Source organism: Dermacentor variabilis, chromosome 11 (assembly GCF_050947875.1).
Source record: "Dermacentor variabilis isolate Ectoservices chromosome 11, ASM5094787v1, whole genome shotgun sequence".
Lineage (NCBI taxonomy): Eukaryota > Metazoa > Arthropoda > Arachnida > Ixodida > Ixodidae > Dermacentor > Dermacentor variabilis.
The window spans coordinates 30,444,538-30,465,308 of NC_134578.1; the positions used below are offsets into that span (position 1 = coordinate 30,444,538).

Genomic DNA, 20,771 nt, shown 5'->3' on the forward strand with positions numbered 1-20,771 from the left:
TTTATTTAACAATAGTACAAAATAGGTGGACCTATGTGTCTAGTACCTGGTCAAATACAAAAAAAACTACATATGCAGATCTACCACATGCATACTTGCTCAACTAGTAAGAACGCTGTTTATATGAAGAAGTGTTAACTTTCTAATAAAGAAAGGTATTACATTTTACTAGACAAGAAGGAGCGTTTACATGCGAAGTCAAATCTACAGTGAGAGCGCTTCGGTCGAGACCATTACGTTTCTTTGCGAATTGATATTGCAAAAAGTCCACAAAATAATTACAAAATGCCATGCGTCTTCTTTTTTCTAACCTACTTCCCGAAATAAATGTTGGTGATGTTCCACCTCGTCGAAAGAACACGAATTTGCAAAAAAAGAAAACGGCGGGGAAATAAAAAAGAACGACATAGTTGTCATTTTCAACACGAAATGAATTAGAATATATCAACATCTGTCTAAACCTTATGTGATATCTTGTTACTAGCAACGCGATTGCTACTTTCTTCTCAGGGCACCATAATCACGGCGGCCCCCTTACGGTATCTACCCCAGCATACGCAACGCTATTGGGACACGCCTTCATTGATGCCGGTCTTCAACTAGGCTACCCAAACGTCGACCTCAACGGACCCCAGCAAACAGGTCGAGCATACCACTTATAAGCGTTTGATGGCTTTAACAAGAAACGCTGTCGAGCTGGCAATAAGCAAAGTGCATCTTTACTAAGTTGTGTCACTTACACAGTCTTTGTACTCTAAAAAGCTTTTTCTGCGAGAGTTGTGTACACAGAGCGCAGCTACGAATCTGATGATCTAATTTCCGCATTCCGGAGTTCAATTCAAGTAATATTACAGAGGTGGCAGTTTGTAGGTTTGTGAACTCAGTGTTGTTCCGAAGCCCATTTGATGTAAATTAAAGTTGGTGAAGATCTCGCGTGATTTTGGGCATAAGTAGCAATATTTTTATCGGCTTCAAAGCCTACAATTTTCGTCACACTAATTGGTGCCGGCGTACTCACTTTTACAGTGCACGTCAAACTGTGAATTAGGTAAAGCGTCATTGCTAATGTACGTTATTCCCAATGCTGTGGTTCCAGGTTTTGCCATACCGCAAGGTACCATAAGGCGAAGCGCCAGGTGCAGCACAGGCAAGGCGTTCGTGAAGCCTATTCGTCATCGAAAAAACCTGCACATCACTCTCTACTCAGTTGCCACCAAGGTGCGTGTTCCGGCGAAGCATCGATCCCACTTCTTTCGCTTCATTGTTAATACGCGCTAGGAAATTCGACGCAGCATCCTCACGAAAGGAATAGACACGTTGTCGGAAATGAAAACCTCTTATAATTCCGAAATGCATAAGAATTGCGGAAAAGCAACTGAAGCAAAACTATTCAGCAACAAAAAGTGAACGATGAAATAGGAAGAATGAAATTATTGTGTCTCGAGTGTGTTCGCAAAATGATGACTTTACCGTACAGGTTGCGCCATTGACGGCACATATACGTATGGACATTGCCTTCGTTGTCCTCAGTCATATATTGAAAGCCAGCTCAAGTTCTGCCGTGGCTAAAGCTGGCAGACAATGCATTAAAAACTACTGACTTAAGAAATAGCACAAATTCACAAAAAATGAGCAAAACAACGCCGTGCCTTGCGATTGTATACCAGCAAGTGCTACGATGGCATGTATCTTTAGAGTGGAGAAAAAACGTAATGTGAATCACGTAATACTTTGACGCAGGGACGAACCGTTAAGTCGCATCACCAACTGAGACATATTTATTTATTTATTTATTTATTTATTTATTTATTTATTTATTTATTTATTATTTCATATACCTCACAGGCTCCAGAGGGAGTATAGCGTAAGGGGGGGGGGGGCGATACAGATAACAACTGTGGAGCAAAAACATGTTTTCTGTTACATAAATGGGAACAGAACGATAATCAAATAATAAACAATGAACGCGAAACAAATAACGGTAAAAAGAAATGAAGTTAAACTAACAGTTGTTAGCTTTCCAGTATGCAGTAAAGCAAACAATCTTAGCACAAATGCTTACATAAGTACATAACAATGAATTTAACAACAAAACTAAAACGGATACTTACCCGCCGTGGTTACTCAGTGGCTGTGGTGTTGGACTGCTGAGCACGAGGTCGCGGGATCGAATCCCGGCCACAGCGGCCGCACTTCGATGGGGGTGAAATGCGAAAACATCCGTGTACTTAGATTTAGGTGCACGTTAAGGAACCCCAAATGATCGAAACTTCCGGATACCTTCACTACGGCGTTCCTTACAATAAGAAATTGGTTTTGGCACGTTAAACCCCATAATTTGAAAGCAGCTACTTGTTTTTAGCTCAGTACTAGCCATATATTACACTGATTTTTTTTGTCTGAAGGTTAATGGTTTGTTAATGTCAGAAATGTTATTAGGAAGACCATTCCACAGCGCAATCTCATGTGGCAAAGCTGAGCAGTTGAATGCATTGGTGTGACCGAAGATGCGTTGGAAACTGAGATGATTATGCAGACGTCTAGATGTGCGGGAGGGACAAACGAATGGTAATGTAGATGAGCGCACATTACGCATGATCTTATGCAGAAGACAAAGCAATGCTATATTCCTGCGTGATTCCAAAGATGAAAGCAACAACCACAACTTTATGTCAGTTACGCTTCAAAATGGGCAATAATATCTGGCAATGAAATGTGCAGCGCGGTTTTCGATCGACTCTAGAAGCTGGATTAGATATGCCTGATGAGGTGACCATATAGAAGCTGCGAATTCGAGCTGGGGTTGCACTAATCTTTGGTAGGCTATCTTTCTGGTGAGGGAAGGAGCGCTGCGAAGGTTACGTTTTAGATACCCGAGAGTGCGCGATGCTTTAGCCGTTATTTTTTCAAGGTGGGATGACCATGAAAGGCTCGGTGTTAGAATAATGCCAAGGTACTTGTATGAAGATGTGCGAGCGACGATACTATTGCCAAGTGAGTAACTGAAAATAGAGTCGGATTATTTGCGAGTAAATATCATTAGATTGCGTTTGTAAGTGTTCAGGGTCATTCACCAATCCAAACCCCAGTTAGTGACACATTGAAGGTCATGTTTGAAGAGCGATATCATCAGCGTGTTACGATATGATCACCGGTTAAGAGGTTACGTTCAAGCGAAGCGAGGTACACACGTTCTCGCACTACCTACATGCAGAATATCAATTGGGCCAGCAGTATTCTTCCTCTACGCACAAGTCTCTGCGACAAAACGCAAGCGGAAGGCAGTAAACGAAGAAAAAAAGTCACTCGTCAGACTGTAGCACGAAGCTACAAAGCAAACTCAATGTGAATTTTTCAGAAAGAAAGGCTCGCAGTTGAAGAGTATAAATTCGTCCTGTTCCCGGACGAATACGGAATTACGAAAAACCCAAATTTGGTTTCCTTTGTAGCTTCGTGCCGGTAAGGTGCGTGGCAATTTTCGCTTTCACGAACTTTCCTACACCCTGTGGGCTTCCGCATAACTGATTTTCCACAGGGAAGTCAGACACTGCATCGCGAATCGTGCAGTCCGCTGACAGCATGGATTTATCAGGGCTTCGCTTCTCGTGCCCTGTTGGCATCGTTTCGACGTGACGGTGGTGCGATGACTGTAGTGTATGTTCAGCTAGAGCACTGCAACTGCCTGTGACGTAGTTTTCATGGGCCAGCAAAAAGATTGCGCTCACTCACTACATTGTGTTGCGGTGACCAAAACTTGCAGATCCACTTCGACGAGTGGAACAACGCCCGCGCCGTCCAATTCGAGCGCTTCAAGGTGCCCCACATGGTGTTCGCCCGACGAGAGATCATCCTGTCGGCTGGATCCATCGGCAGTACCCAGCTCTTGCTGCTATCTGGCATCGGACCGAAAGACGACCTGCATAAGCTGGGAGTAAGCATGCGCATAAAGTGTTCCCTGTCATCCGAAGAAGACAATCGATGGTGCTTTTTTTTCTCTTTAAATGGTCATCAATGCCTTTTTTTTCTTGCGTTCCTGCCTGAGCATGCTTTTCTTTCTAATCAGCTATTGCCTGTAGTACAATATGACCTCTACAGGGAGATTTCTTGAAGTGGTGGATATTACTAGCATTACATATCACAACGCTTCGTGATCTATTGAACAAAGCTTTACTCCACAGCCTTTTAGCTATTTGCTTCGGGACGTAGGTTTCAAATGTAGCATCGGAGGTAGACAGCGATAGGGCAATGTCCAATTATAAATTGAGAGGGAAGCACATGTTTCAAAAGATCCGTAATCAAACATCGCCACAAGATGCACCGGCATTTCAGTTAATTTTCCAAAATAGCACGTGAGGGTAGGTTTGTTAGAAAATACAATGCAGAACAACTTTGTATTTTCTAGCAAAACAAGAAAAACTTTCGCTGTGTTTATACTGGAGATGATCCTGGGACATCTGTTGAAGAGACATTATTGCTTTTACTAACTGGCTTCAGTGTCTCAATTTCAACACGCGTATAAAAGTACTATACTGCAAATAAACCACTGTCTCTCTGTGAAGTAACTCGTGGACCTAACCACAAAAGCTTAGTTAATTGAATAATGGACCAGTAGGACTTACTGTGCGATCATCGTCCTTAGTTTCCGGTAACCTGCTCGAACACACGGAACGGTGGTCCATGCCATCTGTGACTTTTTTCGGACATTTTGGGAACAAACAGCCGTTTATATTTCTTCATGAGAATCCGTGGACTGCCGACGCAAATTTAAAGCACCGCATTGAAAGCGGATAAAGGAGAGATTACTGAAAGAGCAACACTGAAATTGCAGTTTGTAAGCCGGAAATGAAAGCTGTAGCCTTAATCATTGTATATTTATGTATGAAACATCCACGCTTAGGTCAGTGTACCAACCGCAAGGTTACAGACAAATCTGGATGCCGACCGAAACGGCGAACTTCTTGATTATTGGCTTATTCTGTGTTCTCTACATAAAAACACGCGTACGTCTCACAAAGCAAGAAGGCAACCCTGAGATAATGGAGCCGCGAGAAAGCTACCAACATTGCCGATAATCCTCGAAGCACTAACCCTTTAATTTCATTGGCGCTAAACTTACTGACAGAGTACTGATGGACCGTATCCAAAACGTCGCAATCGGTCTCTAAAGAATGCTGTTACAATTGCAAATACAATACGAACTAATCGCGTTCGCGAATATTATAGTTGTAGCGTCAGTCAGTATAATGTGACTTGGTACTAAATTTTGTGTTTTAACGCGATAGCGTGGAGGAGTCCGTGTCGAAAAAAATACGGCGTCGGCGTGGATCAGGCGTCCCGCTTCGGCATCCGGCGTCGGACGTCGTTCCGTCAAGAAAATGTTTGAACCACCCATACCCAGGCCATCCATGTGACGCAAGGAATTTGCGGAACTAATTGAATTTCTCAAGCTAAAATACGCGGAAAAATTGTAAACTACGACATACACACAAGCTGTAGACATGGTAGCTCTCAGATTGTAATTTGACTATATGAGAAAACATAATTCTGTTACGCGAACATTAAAAAAAAACCTTTTCTAGCGTTTCTACAATTCATGGACCGGCCGCAGAGTGCGCCATTTGCGCGCGCCGACATTCGCGTGTCTCGAAGGCCGTGGAGCAGCGCACCCGGTTCCTTGCAATACCTCCTTCTGGAGCTCGCCTCCGCCGCATCGCGGCCTACGCAAGAGGCCGCGTTTCTACCACAAAGCCAACCTTCGTGCATAGCGTTCGCGGCCAACGTTTCCCGGTAAACGTTACCGTTACATACGCTACAGTTGCCAGGAAGCGTAAGAAGCAGTCAGGAATCTTTGAAAACTATCGCGTTCCGCTATTAAAGGCGAAGCTTAAGCGCCCTGCAAAATTTTTTGCACTCCTAATGCTCGCAACTGGAGTAGTAGTCCTCTGTATAATATAGCTCGGTCTTTGAATATTCAAGCATTAGTTCACCATGCGAATGTATCTCTTTGGCAGCTAAGACAACAAAGAAAACATGGTCATCGAATAGAAGTCGCCACAGGCGATACTTCGAGTAGTCTCGGTGTGCTCGCTCCATAGCGGAGTAAGGATTGTGCCACAGCTATAACCACCGTGTTGGTTTCTTTTGGTCGAGTTATTTTTATAAACTCTTTATATCGCTGAACTTCGCATAACATGTTTGCTCTTTTGCTTAGATTCCCGTCCTCGCCGATCTACCAGTGGGATACAACTTACAAGATCACATCTACCCTGGTGGCATGAACTTCCTAGTTGAGGAGCCGGTGTCTATGGTCCAGACTCGAGTGTTCAACCTCAAACAAATCCTCCGCTATCTCACCATAGGGAAAGGTGAGACATCGGAAAAGGCGACGTGCAAATGTTTTCGGAAAACGAGGTTTAAGAAAGGTCGAATCGCAGACATAGTTCGTTGAAAATCCGCTTAATGTGGCAGTTCAGGTTAATGAACAATTAAAAGATCCAAATGATCGCGGTAGCAATGTCGTGTGTTCGCGTTTCAGGTGAATCAACATTCACTTAACGGAATGCAGCGTTTTGTGTTCTTTGAAATATGTTCATACAAATGCCTGCTATATACTTACTTCGCCGCACTTTGTCCGCAGTTTTTAAGCTTGCCACAATTCCAAGTTTACGCTTTAAAATAGTTGGAGCACCTAGTCAAATCAAAACACTTTTCGCCATAATTATCTTGTTGATAAACTATGCGCTTTTGAAGTGTAACGACACGCAGGATTTGAAAAACTGTAATGGTACCATCAATCTGCAGGAATACTTTCTTCACCAAAACAGGAAAATGGAGGGGTGACTTCTCGCCGAATGTCTGCATGTACTTGAAGAAATATATACCTTTTTGCACCACTTGACGTTTAGATAAAGCAAAAATTTACATCTTGATGCTGTCGTGACTCAATAATAACGCACAAGAAGCTTAGTTTGACCATAGTGTCTCACAGTAGCAGTGTGAAACTTATGCAGTAATGTTAAAAGTTGTTTCACAATCTCCTGGATAATATGTAAATTCATCGTGCAACACGATTTCATGATAATCTAGAATTTTGAAGTTTTGTGAACGTTTTTTAGAAGGTGGCTAACGTTCACCACTATCATACTCTTAACCAAGAGTGTTGCAACATATGGTGTGTGTCCCTGTTAATATTCTCCGAGCATTAAAAAACTATGGATTATTTTACGGGAACATAAACAAGAAGGCATTTTTTACAGTCGAGTTGAGAAGCCGCCAGTAAGCTTTTATTGGTGCCACTTATTTAATTAATTAAAATTTTTCATTACTCACCTTTCTCACGAGATGTCAATTGAGAAGTTGTAGAAAGCCCTAAAAATATCGAACTTGGAATGTGTTCAGCAAGATACAATTAGAGCGCTAGTTGTTTCCATCTGTAAAAGGGGGCACACAAAATAGGAAAAAAACCACGTGATTGTGTACCCTCCCCTTGCATTCCACACCAGAATGCAGCGCTCTCAAGCAGGCTCAGTGATAACCTCCGTAAAAAAGTAATTACAGGCTAGAGATATGCCGTTTTAACTGTTGCGCCCATACCAAGACAACACGTTGTCTTGGTGCTGGTGACATAACGGGCGCCGACGGCTTTGAGGCTTCCTGCAAAGAGTTGTTGCGCGCTTGTGTTTTCTGCCGAAACACCTCTAACAAGATTCCGCCCTGAGTGATCCTGTTTTAGGGCGCTGCTTTCTAGTGTGGGTGGGCGCATAATCACAGTTTATTTCTAGAAACATTTCGTGAGCATTATTGTACAGACGCTAAAATTAGGCACTATAAGTATGTCTTGATGAAAACATCCCCATGCGATGTTACAGTTATCTAAGACTTCTTAATTTAGGTCTCGTCTGCCAATTAGGACAGAAAGGCCAGATTTCGGCACTAATTTTGATGTTGCCATCAGCAAGGCATACTGCTGGCTTTTCAACTAGATTCTGAGCAGCACGCACTTAATTTCATCCTTGAGAACTGATCCATAATGTTTCAAAGCATGGTTAATATAAGCTACTACACCCTGTATAACTGACTGGACAATGCCGCATTCATGACACGGCGTTTCACTCTTGTGATACCGTAAAGCTCGCAATAAGCACAAAAGGTAACCCTTGAGCTTTCTTGTATTCTTCGAGCAATTGGTGCTGACGCACTTTTCTGGATGTGAGGTACGTAAAGAAAGGAACGCTTGAGCCTTCTTTTATTCTTGGAGTCATTGTTGCTAACGCGCATTCCTAGATACGACGTACGTAGACAGATCGTGATTTCATTAGGGGTCTCGTCAAGTCTCCTAAATAATTTTCAAACTTGAGCATGCCGTGTGCGTCGACCACAAAGATTGTATGCAAGCTTGTAGCCCGCAACAGATATCGCACAAAACTAAGCAATCCCTTTATAACGAAGTTCCCACCTATCTTTCATATAGAAGATTTAGCGAGAAGAGGGGTGACTGTTGCAGCTTCAATTGGCGTGGCATCATTTAAGATTAACACAATTTACCTCCTGCAGCAGAATTCTTTTATTCAATTATCTGGTGCAATGTGACAGTATAATAGCAGCAACCGGAAAAAGTTTTAGCGCCGTGTGAATTGTGCTTAACATAAAGCGCAACAATCTCAGCATGATGCAACCAGGGATTTTATGAGAACCTTCGCTCGCAGGCTTCGTCTCGTGACACCGTTATTCCTTGTTCCGTCAACGTGGCATTACTCTTCTTGAACTCTGAAAGTGAATTCACATTCAATGGTCTGGTGGCGTTACAGGACTGTAAACGATGCTTTCTGTTGGCGTCTGTGCGTTTTTGCAGGCCCTCTGACACTTCTGGGCGGTGTTGAGGGTCTGGCATTCATCAACACGAAGTACGCCAACAAAAGCATGGACTGGCCGGACATCGAAATCCACTTTTTGTCCGGGTCGCCTGTATCCGACGGAGGTCAGATATTCAGGCGTACCGAAGGAATTGCTGACGAGGTATGGATATCTTCAGTGATGTAACATTCCGTGCTTGCGACACTACTTTCCAATATGTTCAGAACGCTACGTCACTTCGGTTCTGTCTGCTTAGCATCGACGCAGATTTTGTGATAAAGTGCACCGGTTGACTGAAAATCCGGGATTATGTAAGCGTCCTATCACAACGCTATTCCGCTTAGTGCTTTGTCAGGGGCCCGAGCACCGACACCGACGTTATCACCGACATCGGTCGGCCGTGAAGACTGGATGATAAAAAACGAATAGTATCAAGGGATATGAATGCAACCCCTGCGGCAACCAAGATTTACAAAGTAATAGACATATCTATGAGAGAGAAGTGGTTCTTGTGGGGAAGGAGAAAAGGCTAGCGCTATTTTCTGCAACCTATGCGGGAGCACGCAGTCCTATAAACCCAAGCTAAACTCTCGCCTTGGCATACTATCACTAATTGGAACTTGCGATCTACTTGCATTTGCGGCTAAAGCGAACGGTCTTGTTTCACTTCGTCGTTACTTTTTCCTCTCTTGGACAAAAGCGCGAAAATTGGGTCAAAAAATGGGAATGTGAAAATTGCCCTGTACATGTGAAATGGCTTTCTTCCCGGCAGCTTTGACTGTATATTTTATTTAGTGGTTTTATCTGCGTGTCCTTCGTAGATATCTGTCCGTACAAAGACAGATAGCAGGCTCCCTCGCACGTTTTAGCACGCGATCTACGTACCCACACACATCAAACGCTAAACTACAAAGCTTTAATCAAAGAAATCAATTACATTTAAATAGGCTGCACAAAACCTACATAAAACTTTTAAATCGTCCAAATCTCTTACATACTGTGCCCTATAACGTCATGTCAAGTCCCCATTTCGCACTCTATAGGCACACACAAATTCAATCGTATTTACCTATGTTACCTAAAGTAGGTTTATTTGTCGCATTTACTAAATGACTTGGAATTAAGCCAGAAGTAATCCAGGCACTCTGGTGTATGCTACCTGTTCACGCACGCATTTAGCGTAGCATTCAATGTCTCCCTTCGTTGCGTTTTTTGCAGCTTTGGGAGAAAGTTTACGCGCCTTACGTTTACGCGGACACGATGTCCGTGTATCCGGTACTGCTGAGACCCAAATCTCGAGGATTCATCAAGTTGCGGTCTCGGAACCCGCACGACCCACCTATCCTGGACCCAAAGTACCTCAGTCACCCAGACGACATCATGACACTAGTTGATGGTGAGCATGCACTAATCACCGGAAGGTTTTTTTTAAAACACGTTTGCAGCCACGGAACATTATTTTGGATTTCCTGGCTACATCACTGCTTAGTACAACGCTAACAAGAACGAAGTAGAACGCCGGAAGAGGCGTAACGACATGAACACCAGCAACATCGTTGCCACTCATGTTAAAATGAAGGTTTCATTTTGGAATTCAAGCTGAAACAGAGGCGATAAAACATCCATCCAGGAATTACGCTTCATAGGGCAAGTCCGTGGCGCCCTTGATTTTTTTGTAAAGTCTACTTAGTAAACGTCAGGGGCGTTCTCTGTTGCCTTTCGTATTATTTACACACTGTTCAATGACATTCTTTAGTTTCGCATTTTTGCTGTACAAAAGTTCTAGCTTCACAGGGAGGAACTCAACTATATTAAATAAATACTACGCTGTTTGAATTCCCTGCTTACATTTGCACAGCGCAAGAGTCCTAATTGTTTTACAGCTGTGTGAGCAGAATTGAAAAGAAGATCCAAAGCATCAATTAGGTATACTATGAGTTGAAAAGGTCCAGATGTTTGCAAGGCAGGTACTTTGTAAGTGACGCTACCCCTCGAGGCATAAACAGATGCGCAAGCACATCGCCGACTCATGCTAGAGATGCACACGGTAGTGTTGTCGCAGAATCTGTCCTTATAGTTGGACGCCTCAACGGGTTAATATGCTTTGTTATGTTTCGAGTATAGGTCTAGTGCTAGATGTAGATTACATTTCTTCTGCTGTGCCTGTCGCAATATATAAAAAATAAACTCTAGTTCATAGAGCCACAATTATTGGAATTCGCTTTCGCCAACGGTGGTTCTATAACGGGCCACTAAACTTATGTACGTGGAGCATTTGTGCGTTTCGCCACCATGAAAATATGGCCGCCGCGGCGGTGATCGAACCCGCGACATTGAGTTCGGCACAGACGTCAAAGCTACGGGGATACCATGGCCTGTCGCCTGCGTATATGGAAGTCCTGGCTTCGTATATGGAACTCCTGGCTTCGTGCGCACGTGAGGGCTCCGCCCTTTTGGTGCTTGAGCACAAATTAAGGGCAAAGAAGTGGTTTAGCAATGAGTTTATTGCGCCTGTGCACTCCTATATATGTCCATTGTGCCTGTATATGTCGATATCTGCATCTATGATCTGAAAACACTTTTGGGGGGCGCTATTTTGGCTTCGAAAGCACATTTGGTTAAAAGCTTCCAGGAGACCTGCCAGTATTGTCAGACGCCTTTTCTTACGAATACACGCCCGGCAACGGAACCGAGCAAACAAGTGCTTTTGTTAGCAACTTTAGTTGCCTTTTTGAGGACCTCTCAAATCTGTCTGAGACTGGTTGGGAATGCAAGAGAGACCGAAAGATCACAGCTTTTCCTCTTTCGGTGGTGGACACGCAACTTCGCGTTACTCGGCAGGTGACGATTTGATGGAGAAAGGCGCAGCTTTTTGACAAAGTTGTATGGCAGACTTTTAAGTCAGAGAAACTGCTGACTGTGCATTGCGGAGCGCACGTGCTTGGAGGAAGTGCACGAAGTCCACTGCAGGTAATGTTGGCTGTACTCACGCGGTCGCCTTTTTCGTTGCCTCCACTCTTTCTACGGTTGCACAGTTATACAAGCCGATGGGGGCCCATCTAAATTATGCAATAGATGAGCAGTTAACTCTGCCCTTGCCACCCCCCACTCCCACTATTTTTAATGAAATAAGTGCATGTCAAGACGTGCGTACTCATATGCTCCAAAGCGTGATTAAAAAGGAAACATGTTGCAAGAAATGAAATAGTAGCGATACACTAAAATCGCCCAAGGAGGAGTTTTCGTGAACAGTTGGCGAGTCGTAACACAGCTGCCGGATCCTAAAGCAAATTTAATCCATGCAATGTGTGTGGTAGCAACTGCCGAGAAAATTTGTGCAAAGTTTTCAGAATGTCCTAGAGCAGAAAATCTTTTTTTTTGTGCTCAGAGAAACTTCAGAGGTTTTTACTGGCGAACATTCAAGAATCGCAGAATACGTGACGGCATCATACATAAGCACTCTATTGAGCTCTGTCGACATTAAGCGTTCGTTTTTAACGTGCAAATTTATTGTGATTGAAAAACATCACAGTATTAAAACACAAATCGTAGAGATGATAATATTATGCTATAGTTCTTAAAACATTTACAAATATTTCTAAACTTACACTATTACACTTTTTTCATACTGGAACATGCCGTTGATTTCAATCCATTAGTCACGGATTTTAGCTCCTCTCATTACCTGTTTAGCAGCTTTCCCGGTCTGTTCGGCGTCTTTCGTGTTCGCTACACCGTTAATGCGACATTGTAAGGAAACTAACAATTAAACATATAATTCCAGCTCATTGAATCAGAAGACATGCATTAAGGGTGTTGGCTGTATTAGTTGGATTGACGAAAAGCGGCCTCTCATGCACCTAGAAACGTCCTGTGAAGCGATGGGTTGGACAATACGGTTGCTGTCTTCAAGACCTTGCAAGTGAACCCTACGTTAGTTTTCTCGCTATGAAAGTGAGCTACTTACCTTCAATACACAAAACAGGTCGTGGTTTACGAACAGTTTATACATCCTCCATCGTGCCTAAAATGAAGTTTTAAGTGCCTTTTATAGGCGCCTCAAACCCACATGTTTAGTAACCGAAAGTTTGGTCTCTATTGATAGTCTTTATCTGAACACACTCTGCATATCTTCATTTCATATCTTTGCTCCGTTTTCAGCAATGAAGTTCTCAATGGCGGTGGCCGAAGCGCCAGCTTTCAGGAAGTACGGCGTTCGTATGTGGGACTTGCCGTTCCCCGGATGCGACCACTACAAGCACCTTAGCGACGAGAACCTGGCGTGCATGGCGCGATCTTTCACCAACACTATTTACCATCCTGTCGGCACGGCAAAGATGGGACCAGTTTGGGACCCGACCACAGTAGTTGACCCACAGCTTAGGTAAGCTAAAGCAGTATGTACCTTTGTGAAAAGCGTTCTGTGGCATCCTTCAATGGGGCAAGCTAAATATTTGCTGAGGGATTACTGAATGTTGTCGCTGTTCTTATAGGGCTGCCGACTGGGTTACTTCGCGCCGAGCCCCCGAGGGCAGTTACAGCTTACGTATGTTATAAAGATAGTTTCATCACAGCCTACCACATAACCCTAAGGCCAGTGCTCTTAGAGCCATGGTGTCACAAACACGAAGGGAAACAACCAGTAACATGAGGGACGCGCTTGATAATCAGGAAAAGACATTTCCAGAACCTTATCATGGTTTGCAATACGAGTGTCGGTCTTCCTAGACGGTGTTTCAGATAAGCGCTCATGCGTTCTGTTGGTTAAAATGCACATTTTACAGTGTTTGCGTGCTTAGAAACACTAAAAAGATTCTCTTCGTACCACCGCAGTGGGGGAGACAGACAAAGCCTTGCAAAGGCATGCCGCCGACAGGTTCGCCCGAGCATCCCGTCCTACTTCAACTTATGTGCAACTTCAACTGCAGGGCAAAGGCCTCTCCCATACTTCTCCAACTACCGCGGTCATGTACTAATTGTGACCATGTTGCCCTTGCAAACTTCTTGATCTCATCCGCCCACCTAACTTTCTGCCGCCCTCTGCTAGGCTTCCCTTCCCTTTAAATCCATTCCGCAACTCTCAATGACCATCGGTTATCTTCCCTCCTCATTACGTGTCCTGCCCATGCCCCCCATTTCTTTTTCTTGATTTCAACTAAGATACGTTAACTCGCGTTTATTCCCTTACCCCCCCCCTCCAATCTGCTCTTTTCTAATCCCTTAACGTTACACCTATCATTCTTCTTTCCATAGCTCGTTGCGTCGTCCTCAATTTAAGTAGAACCCTTTTCGTAAGCCTCCATGTTTCCGCCCCGTACGTGTGTACTGGTAAGACACAGCTGTTATAAACTTTTCTCTTGAGGGATAATGGCAACCTGCTGTTCATAATCTGAGAATGTCTGCCAAATGCACCCCAGCCCATTCTTATTCTTCCGATTATTTCAGTCTCATGATCTGGATCCGCAGTGACTACCTGTCCTAAGTAGATGTATTCCCTTATCACTTCCAATGCCTCACTACCTATCGTAAAGTGCTGTTCTCTTCCGAGACTGTTAAACATTACTTTAGTTTTCTGTAGATTAATTTTTAGACCCACCCTTCGGCTTTGCATCTCCAAGTCAGTGACCATGCATTGCAGTTGGTCTCCTGAGTTATTAAGCAAGGCAAGATCATCAGCGAATCGCAAGTTACTAAGGTATTCTCCATGAACTCTTATCCCCAATTCTTCCCAATCCAGGTCTCTTAATACCTCCTGTAAACATGCTGTGAATAGCATTGGAGAGATCGTATCTCCCTGTCTGACGCCTTTCTTTATTGGGATTTTGTTGCTTTCTTTATGGAGGATTACGGTGGCTGTGGAGCCGCTATAGATATCTTTCAGTATATTTACATACGGCTCGTCTACACCCTGATTCCGCAATACCTCCATGACTGCTGAGGTTTCGACTGAATCAAACACTTTCTCGTAATCAATGAAAGCTATATATAAGGATTGGTTATATTCCGCACATTTTTTTATCACGTGATTGATAGTGTGAATATGGTCTATTGTTGAGTAGCCTTTACGGAATCCTGCCTGGTCCTTTGGTTGAGAGAAGTCTAAGGTGTTCCTGATTCTATTTACAATTACCTCAGTAAATAGATTCTAGGCAACGGACAGTAAGCTGATGGGTCTATAATTTTTCAAGTCTTGGCGTCCCCTTTCTTATGGATTAGGATTATGTTAGCGTCTTTCCAAGATTCCGGTACACTCGAAGTGATGAGGCACTGCGTATACAGGGTGGCCAGTTTCGCTAGAACAAGCTGCCCACCATCCTTCAACAAATCTGCTGTTACATGATCCTCCCCAGCTGCCTTCCCCCTTTGCATAGCTCCCAAGGCTTTCTTTACTTCTTCCGGCGTTACCTGTGGGATTTCGAATTCCTCTAGACTATTCTCTCTTCCATTATCCTCGTGGGTGCTACTGATACTCTATAAATCTCTATACAACTCCTCAGCCACTTGAACTATCTCATCCATATTAGTAATGATATCACCGGCTTTGTCTCTTAACGCATACATATGATTCTTGCCAATTCCTAATTTCTTCTTCACTGTTTTTAGGCTTCTTCTGTTCCTGAGAGCATGTTCAATTCTATCCATATTGTACTTCCTTATGTCAGCTGTCTTACGCTTGTTGATTAACTTGGAAAGTTCTGCCAGTTCTATTCTAGCTGTAGGGCTAGAGGCTTTCATACATTGGCGTTTCTTGGTCAGATCTTTCGTCTCCTGCGATAGCTTACTGGTATCCTGTCTAACGGAGTTACCACCGACTTCTATTGCACATTCCTTAATGATGCCCACCAGATTGTCGTTCATTGCTTCAACGCTAAGGCCCTCTTCCTGAGTTAAAGCCGAATACCTGTTCTGTAGCTTGATCTGGAATTCCTCTATTTTCCCTCTTACCGCTAACTCATTGATCGGCTTCTTATGTACCAGTTTCTTCCGTTCCCTCCTCAGGTCTAGGCTAATTCGAGTTCTTACCATCCTGTGGTCACTGCAGCGCACCTTGCCGAGCACGTCCACATCTTGTATGATGCCAGGGTTAGCGCAGAGTATGAAGTCTATTTCATTTCTAGTCTCGCCGTTCGGGCTCGTCCACGTCCACTTTCGGCTATCGCGCTTGCGGAAGAATGTATTCATTATCCGCATATTATTCTGTTCCGCAAACTCTACTAATAACTCTCCCCTGCTATTCCTAGTGCCTATGCCATATTCCCCCGCGGCTTTGTCTCCAGCCTGCTTCTTGCCTACCTTGGCATTGAAGTCGCCCATCAGTATAGTGTATTTTGTTTTGACTTTACCCATCGCCTATTCCACGTCTTCGTAGAAGCTTTCGACTTCCTGGTCATCATGACTGGATGTAGGGGCGTAGACCTGTTCAACCTTCATTTTGTACCTCTTATTAAGTTTCACAGCAAGACCTGCCACCCTTTCGTTAATGCTATAGAATTCCTGTATGTTACCAGCTATATTGCTATTAATCAGGAATCCGACTCCTAGTTCTCGTCTCTCCGCTAAGCCCCGGTAGCACTGGACGTGCCCGCTTTTTAGCACTGTTTACGCTTCTTTTGGCCTCCTAACTTCACTGAGCCCTATTATATCCCATTTACTGCCCTCTAATTCCTCCAATAGCACTGCTAGACTCGCCTCACTAGATAACGTTCTAGCGTTAAACGTTGCCAGGTTCATATTTCAATGGCGGCCTGTCCAGTTAGCTCTTACTAAATCAAGCCATTCGTGGCTATTAGCAAGTGCTGCTGAATGTCACAGCTCACTGTCTGAATCGGCCTCGCTCGGAAACCTTCATAGGAGGCGAGACACTTCTCTTCTGGAAATCTATTGTGCCTGCGGAACCCAACGCCCTAATTAAAGGATTTTATGCGTCTTCTCCTTCCATACAAAGGAGAGCAGATAGTTGGGCTAGTTGGTTGAAATGCATACTGAAAAAGTTTCCGCCGAGAAACGAAGACAAACCAAGATGCCATTATCCTGTGGCGCGTTGTGCATCGGCCAATCACGGTGACGCGTTAAAGAAAGATTAGGAGAGAGAGAGAGAGAGAGAGAACAGAGAAAGGCAAGGTGGTTAACCAGAGGCAGTTCCGGTTGGCTACTCTGTACGGGGGCAACGGTTAAGGGGGATAAAAAGAGAAAGTGGAAGGGGAAGATATATAGAAAGATTAGAACACCGATGATTACTTGGGGGAGATTCCATTGATAACCTCAGTAAACATCGCCGTACGTGTGGCAAGAACGATAAGAAAAAGAAAATCCAATGGAAGCCGCTCTTCGACAAAGCAACAATTCTATTCAGGCACAGGGATCGACTCGTGCGTTAGCTCTTGCAGGCCTTCCGTATGAGTATCAGCGGAGAAAAATGCATCTATTAGGCTTCCGTCCGCTTCTCTGATAGGGAGTTTCGGTTTTTGGCCAACTCAAGTGGGTACACGGTATAACACGTGATGTTCAAGATTATAGCCTTGTTTTGTTCTGTTTCGGTTTTCCTATTTATTCGCGAATGTGTCTGTAATAAACTTCAGTTGTGAGTTAGCGCTCGTCCTTGTCTTTTCTCAGTTTGTATTCGTGTCTCCGAGCAAGCTTTTTCAGTATGCATTACATACAAAGACTTGGCTTATATATGAAGGGTTTCAATGATTTGACGATCTACAACGTGCCCGAAATCTTCCCTGTATCTACTTTAATAAGGCTAGTTGGGAATAAAGTGATAGCAACGGATATTTTCCATGTCATTGCGAATGTGTGGGCTAAGAGACTTCGCCTAATTTATACCGCAGGGGTTACTTTCAAATTAAAGAATAGAATGGTGAAGATGAAGTTAATGCTTGAGAACGAGTGATAGCTAGAGCAGCGGCGAAATTTGTTCCATAGGAATGCGCAGCTTGCCACACGCCCATTAATGTCGCGCCGGGTGCTGTGTCAGAAAGGATTCAGGGAGAAAGCTAAGCAAATCGTGGCAGGAAGCTCAGCAGCATCGGCATCCAGTTTGTTACCATACGCGGTAGGAAGACAAAAATGAAGAACGGAACCTCTGTCGTGATCACACAAAAGACTGTACAGCGTGGCTACACCTAGCCACCTAAGCCTGACGATTTAATCGACTGCCGGTGCGCTTCGCTTCGTGCACTCTCGATAAGTGTCGCCCCCCAAGATCCCTAATTCTGTACCCTTCTTCATCTCGCAGGGTCAAAGGGGTGCAACGACTGCGGGTCATCGACGCCTCCATCATGCCCACGATCGTGTCGGGCAACACCAACGCGCCGTCGATCATGATCGGCGAGAAAGGGGCTGACATTGTCAAGGCCGCCTGGGCCCACCACAGCAACTTCCACCAGCAGCTGCACGAGGCTGCCAAGCGCAAGAGGTGACCACGGTTGGCCGATAGCCGCGCGAAGCGGCGGCCGCAAGCGCTGCAAGCACTCTTGCCAAAGACTGTTGCCGAGGCATTGCTCACTATACGCCAGCGCCACAAACACGTGCCGTGTGCTGTGCACAAGGACTCATAGACCGTCGGGCCCAGCGCCGGGGGCAATAGATCTGTGAGCACTAACTAACAGCTCAGACACGCACGCACTGACCTCGCCAAACGCACGCAAGCCACTCTGCGCACTGCCTTCGGCATTTCGGGATTATATGCTGTTGAGTGCCGATAACGCATCACCTGCGTATTCCAAACTATTCACCAACTCGAAATTCCACATCGACACAAATATCTACAGAGCCTTACATGCAAATGTTCTAAAAGACTTGCATGTAAGATCCCTTCAGTGATGATGATGATGATGATGATGACTCATTGGTATCCCCTCTGAAACGGGGTGATGAAAAATATTCACCTAGATTGGTTGAGCTAATCAGGTATGTTATACATGCTTTTCAGTCTAGCAGTCTGTCTATATCTGCTTAATCTTCTTTCTCCTGCTGGTAGCTTCTAAGCCTGCCTTGTGCCGTTACCTATACCTCTAACAGACCTTCTCCTATAAATGTTTTCTTCATCTGTCGATCACAAGGATTCTTGGTGACAGTTCCGCCCATTGAATGAAGTGAAACTACGCCTTAATAATCATGGAGTAAGAGATTGGGTGGTCGGTGCGGCATAATCTCAGAGGTCATGCAATAAATTTCCACGGTAATTTCTCAACGAATACTTTGTAATCAGGCAATCTCATCGTCTTCATGAATGCACGGGAGTAATGATGTGTTTCTCAAATAGCTTCTTATTGGAGTCGCTGAGGGGTGCTACTGAAGAGAAGGAAGTTAGTGGTGCTGGGCTCCACTTGGCATAGTCGAAGAAGAGCTTCAAGTCCCAAGACTTCTGTTATCACAGGGCTTAAAATAATTTGTAGCAATATTGAGATGCAAAAATTGCAGGCATTAAGAAAAGCAAAACATGCGTTCTCGTTGCTCGTTGGAGCAGCACCCGCGAGAAGCCCACCGGTAACTTGGACGAGACCTGTCATGCCGCCGCAGTGTGGAGTGGCTTGCGCGTATGCGGCAAAGACTGTAACGTGCTTATACGTGTTATTGTTCCCCTTCGCCCACCAAGACAGGCCTTCCGCACTGATATCGGCAACAAGACGCTCTGCTGTGGTCACAGAAGATCACCACGAGGAATACACGAGCGAAAGCCAGTGCTGGGCTAACGAAGATCTAGATTGCATGGATTTTCGCTGAAGACCAGTCGGAAATTACCGTCAGTTGGGTCTTCGGCCATTCCTTACGCTTTCACAAACTTCAAACATTAACCGACACTCACCACCACTGTATGACTGACAACAGAAAAGCAAGAGTGACAATTTGTGGAGTTGTTCTGAAGATTGGAGTGCCTTAAACGTGCGCGGGATCTGAAGACTTCGCTTCGTGTTCCACTTGGTGTGTAGAATGTTTGATTGAGTCTGCGATGAAAGCAACCCGGACAACGTGCTACCATCGTGAGTGCAGAAGTCAGGATTTGTACTTGGAGTGGTGCAATGATACCGTGGTGAAATTCCTGTTGTACTACGCAAGTAGAGCTGGGCTCGAGTTTAACGCTTTCTGAGTGCGAACGCACAGGCGGGCAAAACCGCTGCAGATTGGCATTACGTTGTACGGCGCTATATAAATAGCTCCGCCGTAGTTTCCTGAGGCCCCAAGATTTCGCACGGCACCATGCGACCGTGTACCGACTGCACCAGAGTAAGGAAGGATAAGGGCATACAGTACTATAATGTTGTATGCAATGGTTGCGGTTCGCTACAGTTCTCTGAAAGAGCGTGAGCGTTTGCTTGACACGTTATGACTAACTGCGCAAAGTGGCTCGTATGAGCTTTGTACATTACTGCTGCCAATGTGCAACTCCTGAGCGGCCTATCTGATGGGCAAGCCAACGCAATTGGTAAAATGCAGTAAAGGCATGCGAGAATAAAGTCAACTGCGTCGCGAATCATCACTTTTTCATGAGGCTTTCAAGAGTAATACTTCATGCAGATAATGGCTGCATTTACCGCTCAATACGAAGGTATGTATTTTTTGTTGTGTAAATGCGTGTACAGAAAAATGCATCCCTCTTGCAGGACTAGCACATTCTTTGAAGACCTATTTAATTTGGATTAACAATTTCTTTCTTGCCATCTAAGTTTCAGCAGCATCAAGTGTCGGATAGCGCCTCGCAATTCATTGCGCCTTCATAGTAAATAATAATCAAATAAGCCGATCTACAAATTCTATTCATGATTAAAAATCTATTGTTTTCATTTACCTTTTAAACTAATGCACGTAACCCAATATGCAGCCTAACAACACTATTAAAATATCACGTAATTGTATCCGTTAAAGTGGTGATCTTAGCTGCCTGGTTTTCTTTTTCTGCCTATACTACCTCA

The 20,771-nt window shown here is 44.3% G+C and overlaps 1 protein-coding gene across 1 annotated transcript in view; it reads left to right on the forward strand.

Moving 5' to 3' along the window:
- The window catches only part of LOC142564726 (glucose dehydrogenase [FAD, quinone]-like), a 105,383-nt gene extending 85,039 nt beyond the window's left edge, over positions 1-20,344 (forward strand). The window contains exons 4-11 of the mRNA XM_075675864.1: positions 511-642; positions 1,097-1,218; positions 3,761-3,931; positions 6,212-6,365; positions 8,852-9,015; positions 10,072-10,249; positions 13,015-13,237; positions 18,095-20,344. Of these exons, the coding sequence (XP_075531979.1) occupies positions 511-642; positions 1,097-1,218; positions 3,761-3,931; positions 6,212-6,365; positions 8,852-9,015; positions 10,072-10,249; positions 13,015-13,237; positions 18,095-18,278 (1,328 nt within the window). The 3' untranslated portion in view covers positions 18,279-20,344. The remainder of the gene's footprint in view (positions 1-510; positions 643-1,096; positions 1,219-3,760; positions 3,932-6,211; positions 6,366-8,851; positions 9,016-10,071; positions 10,250-13,014; positions 13,238-18,094) is intronic.
- The last annotated feature ends 427 nt before the right edge of the window (positions 20,345-20,771 follow it).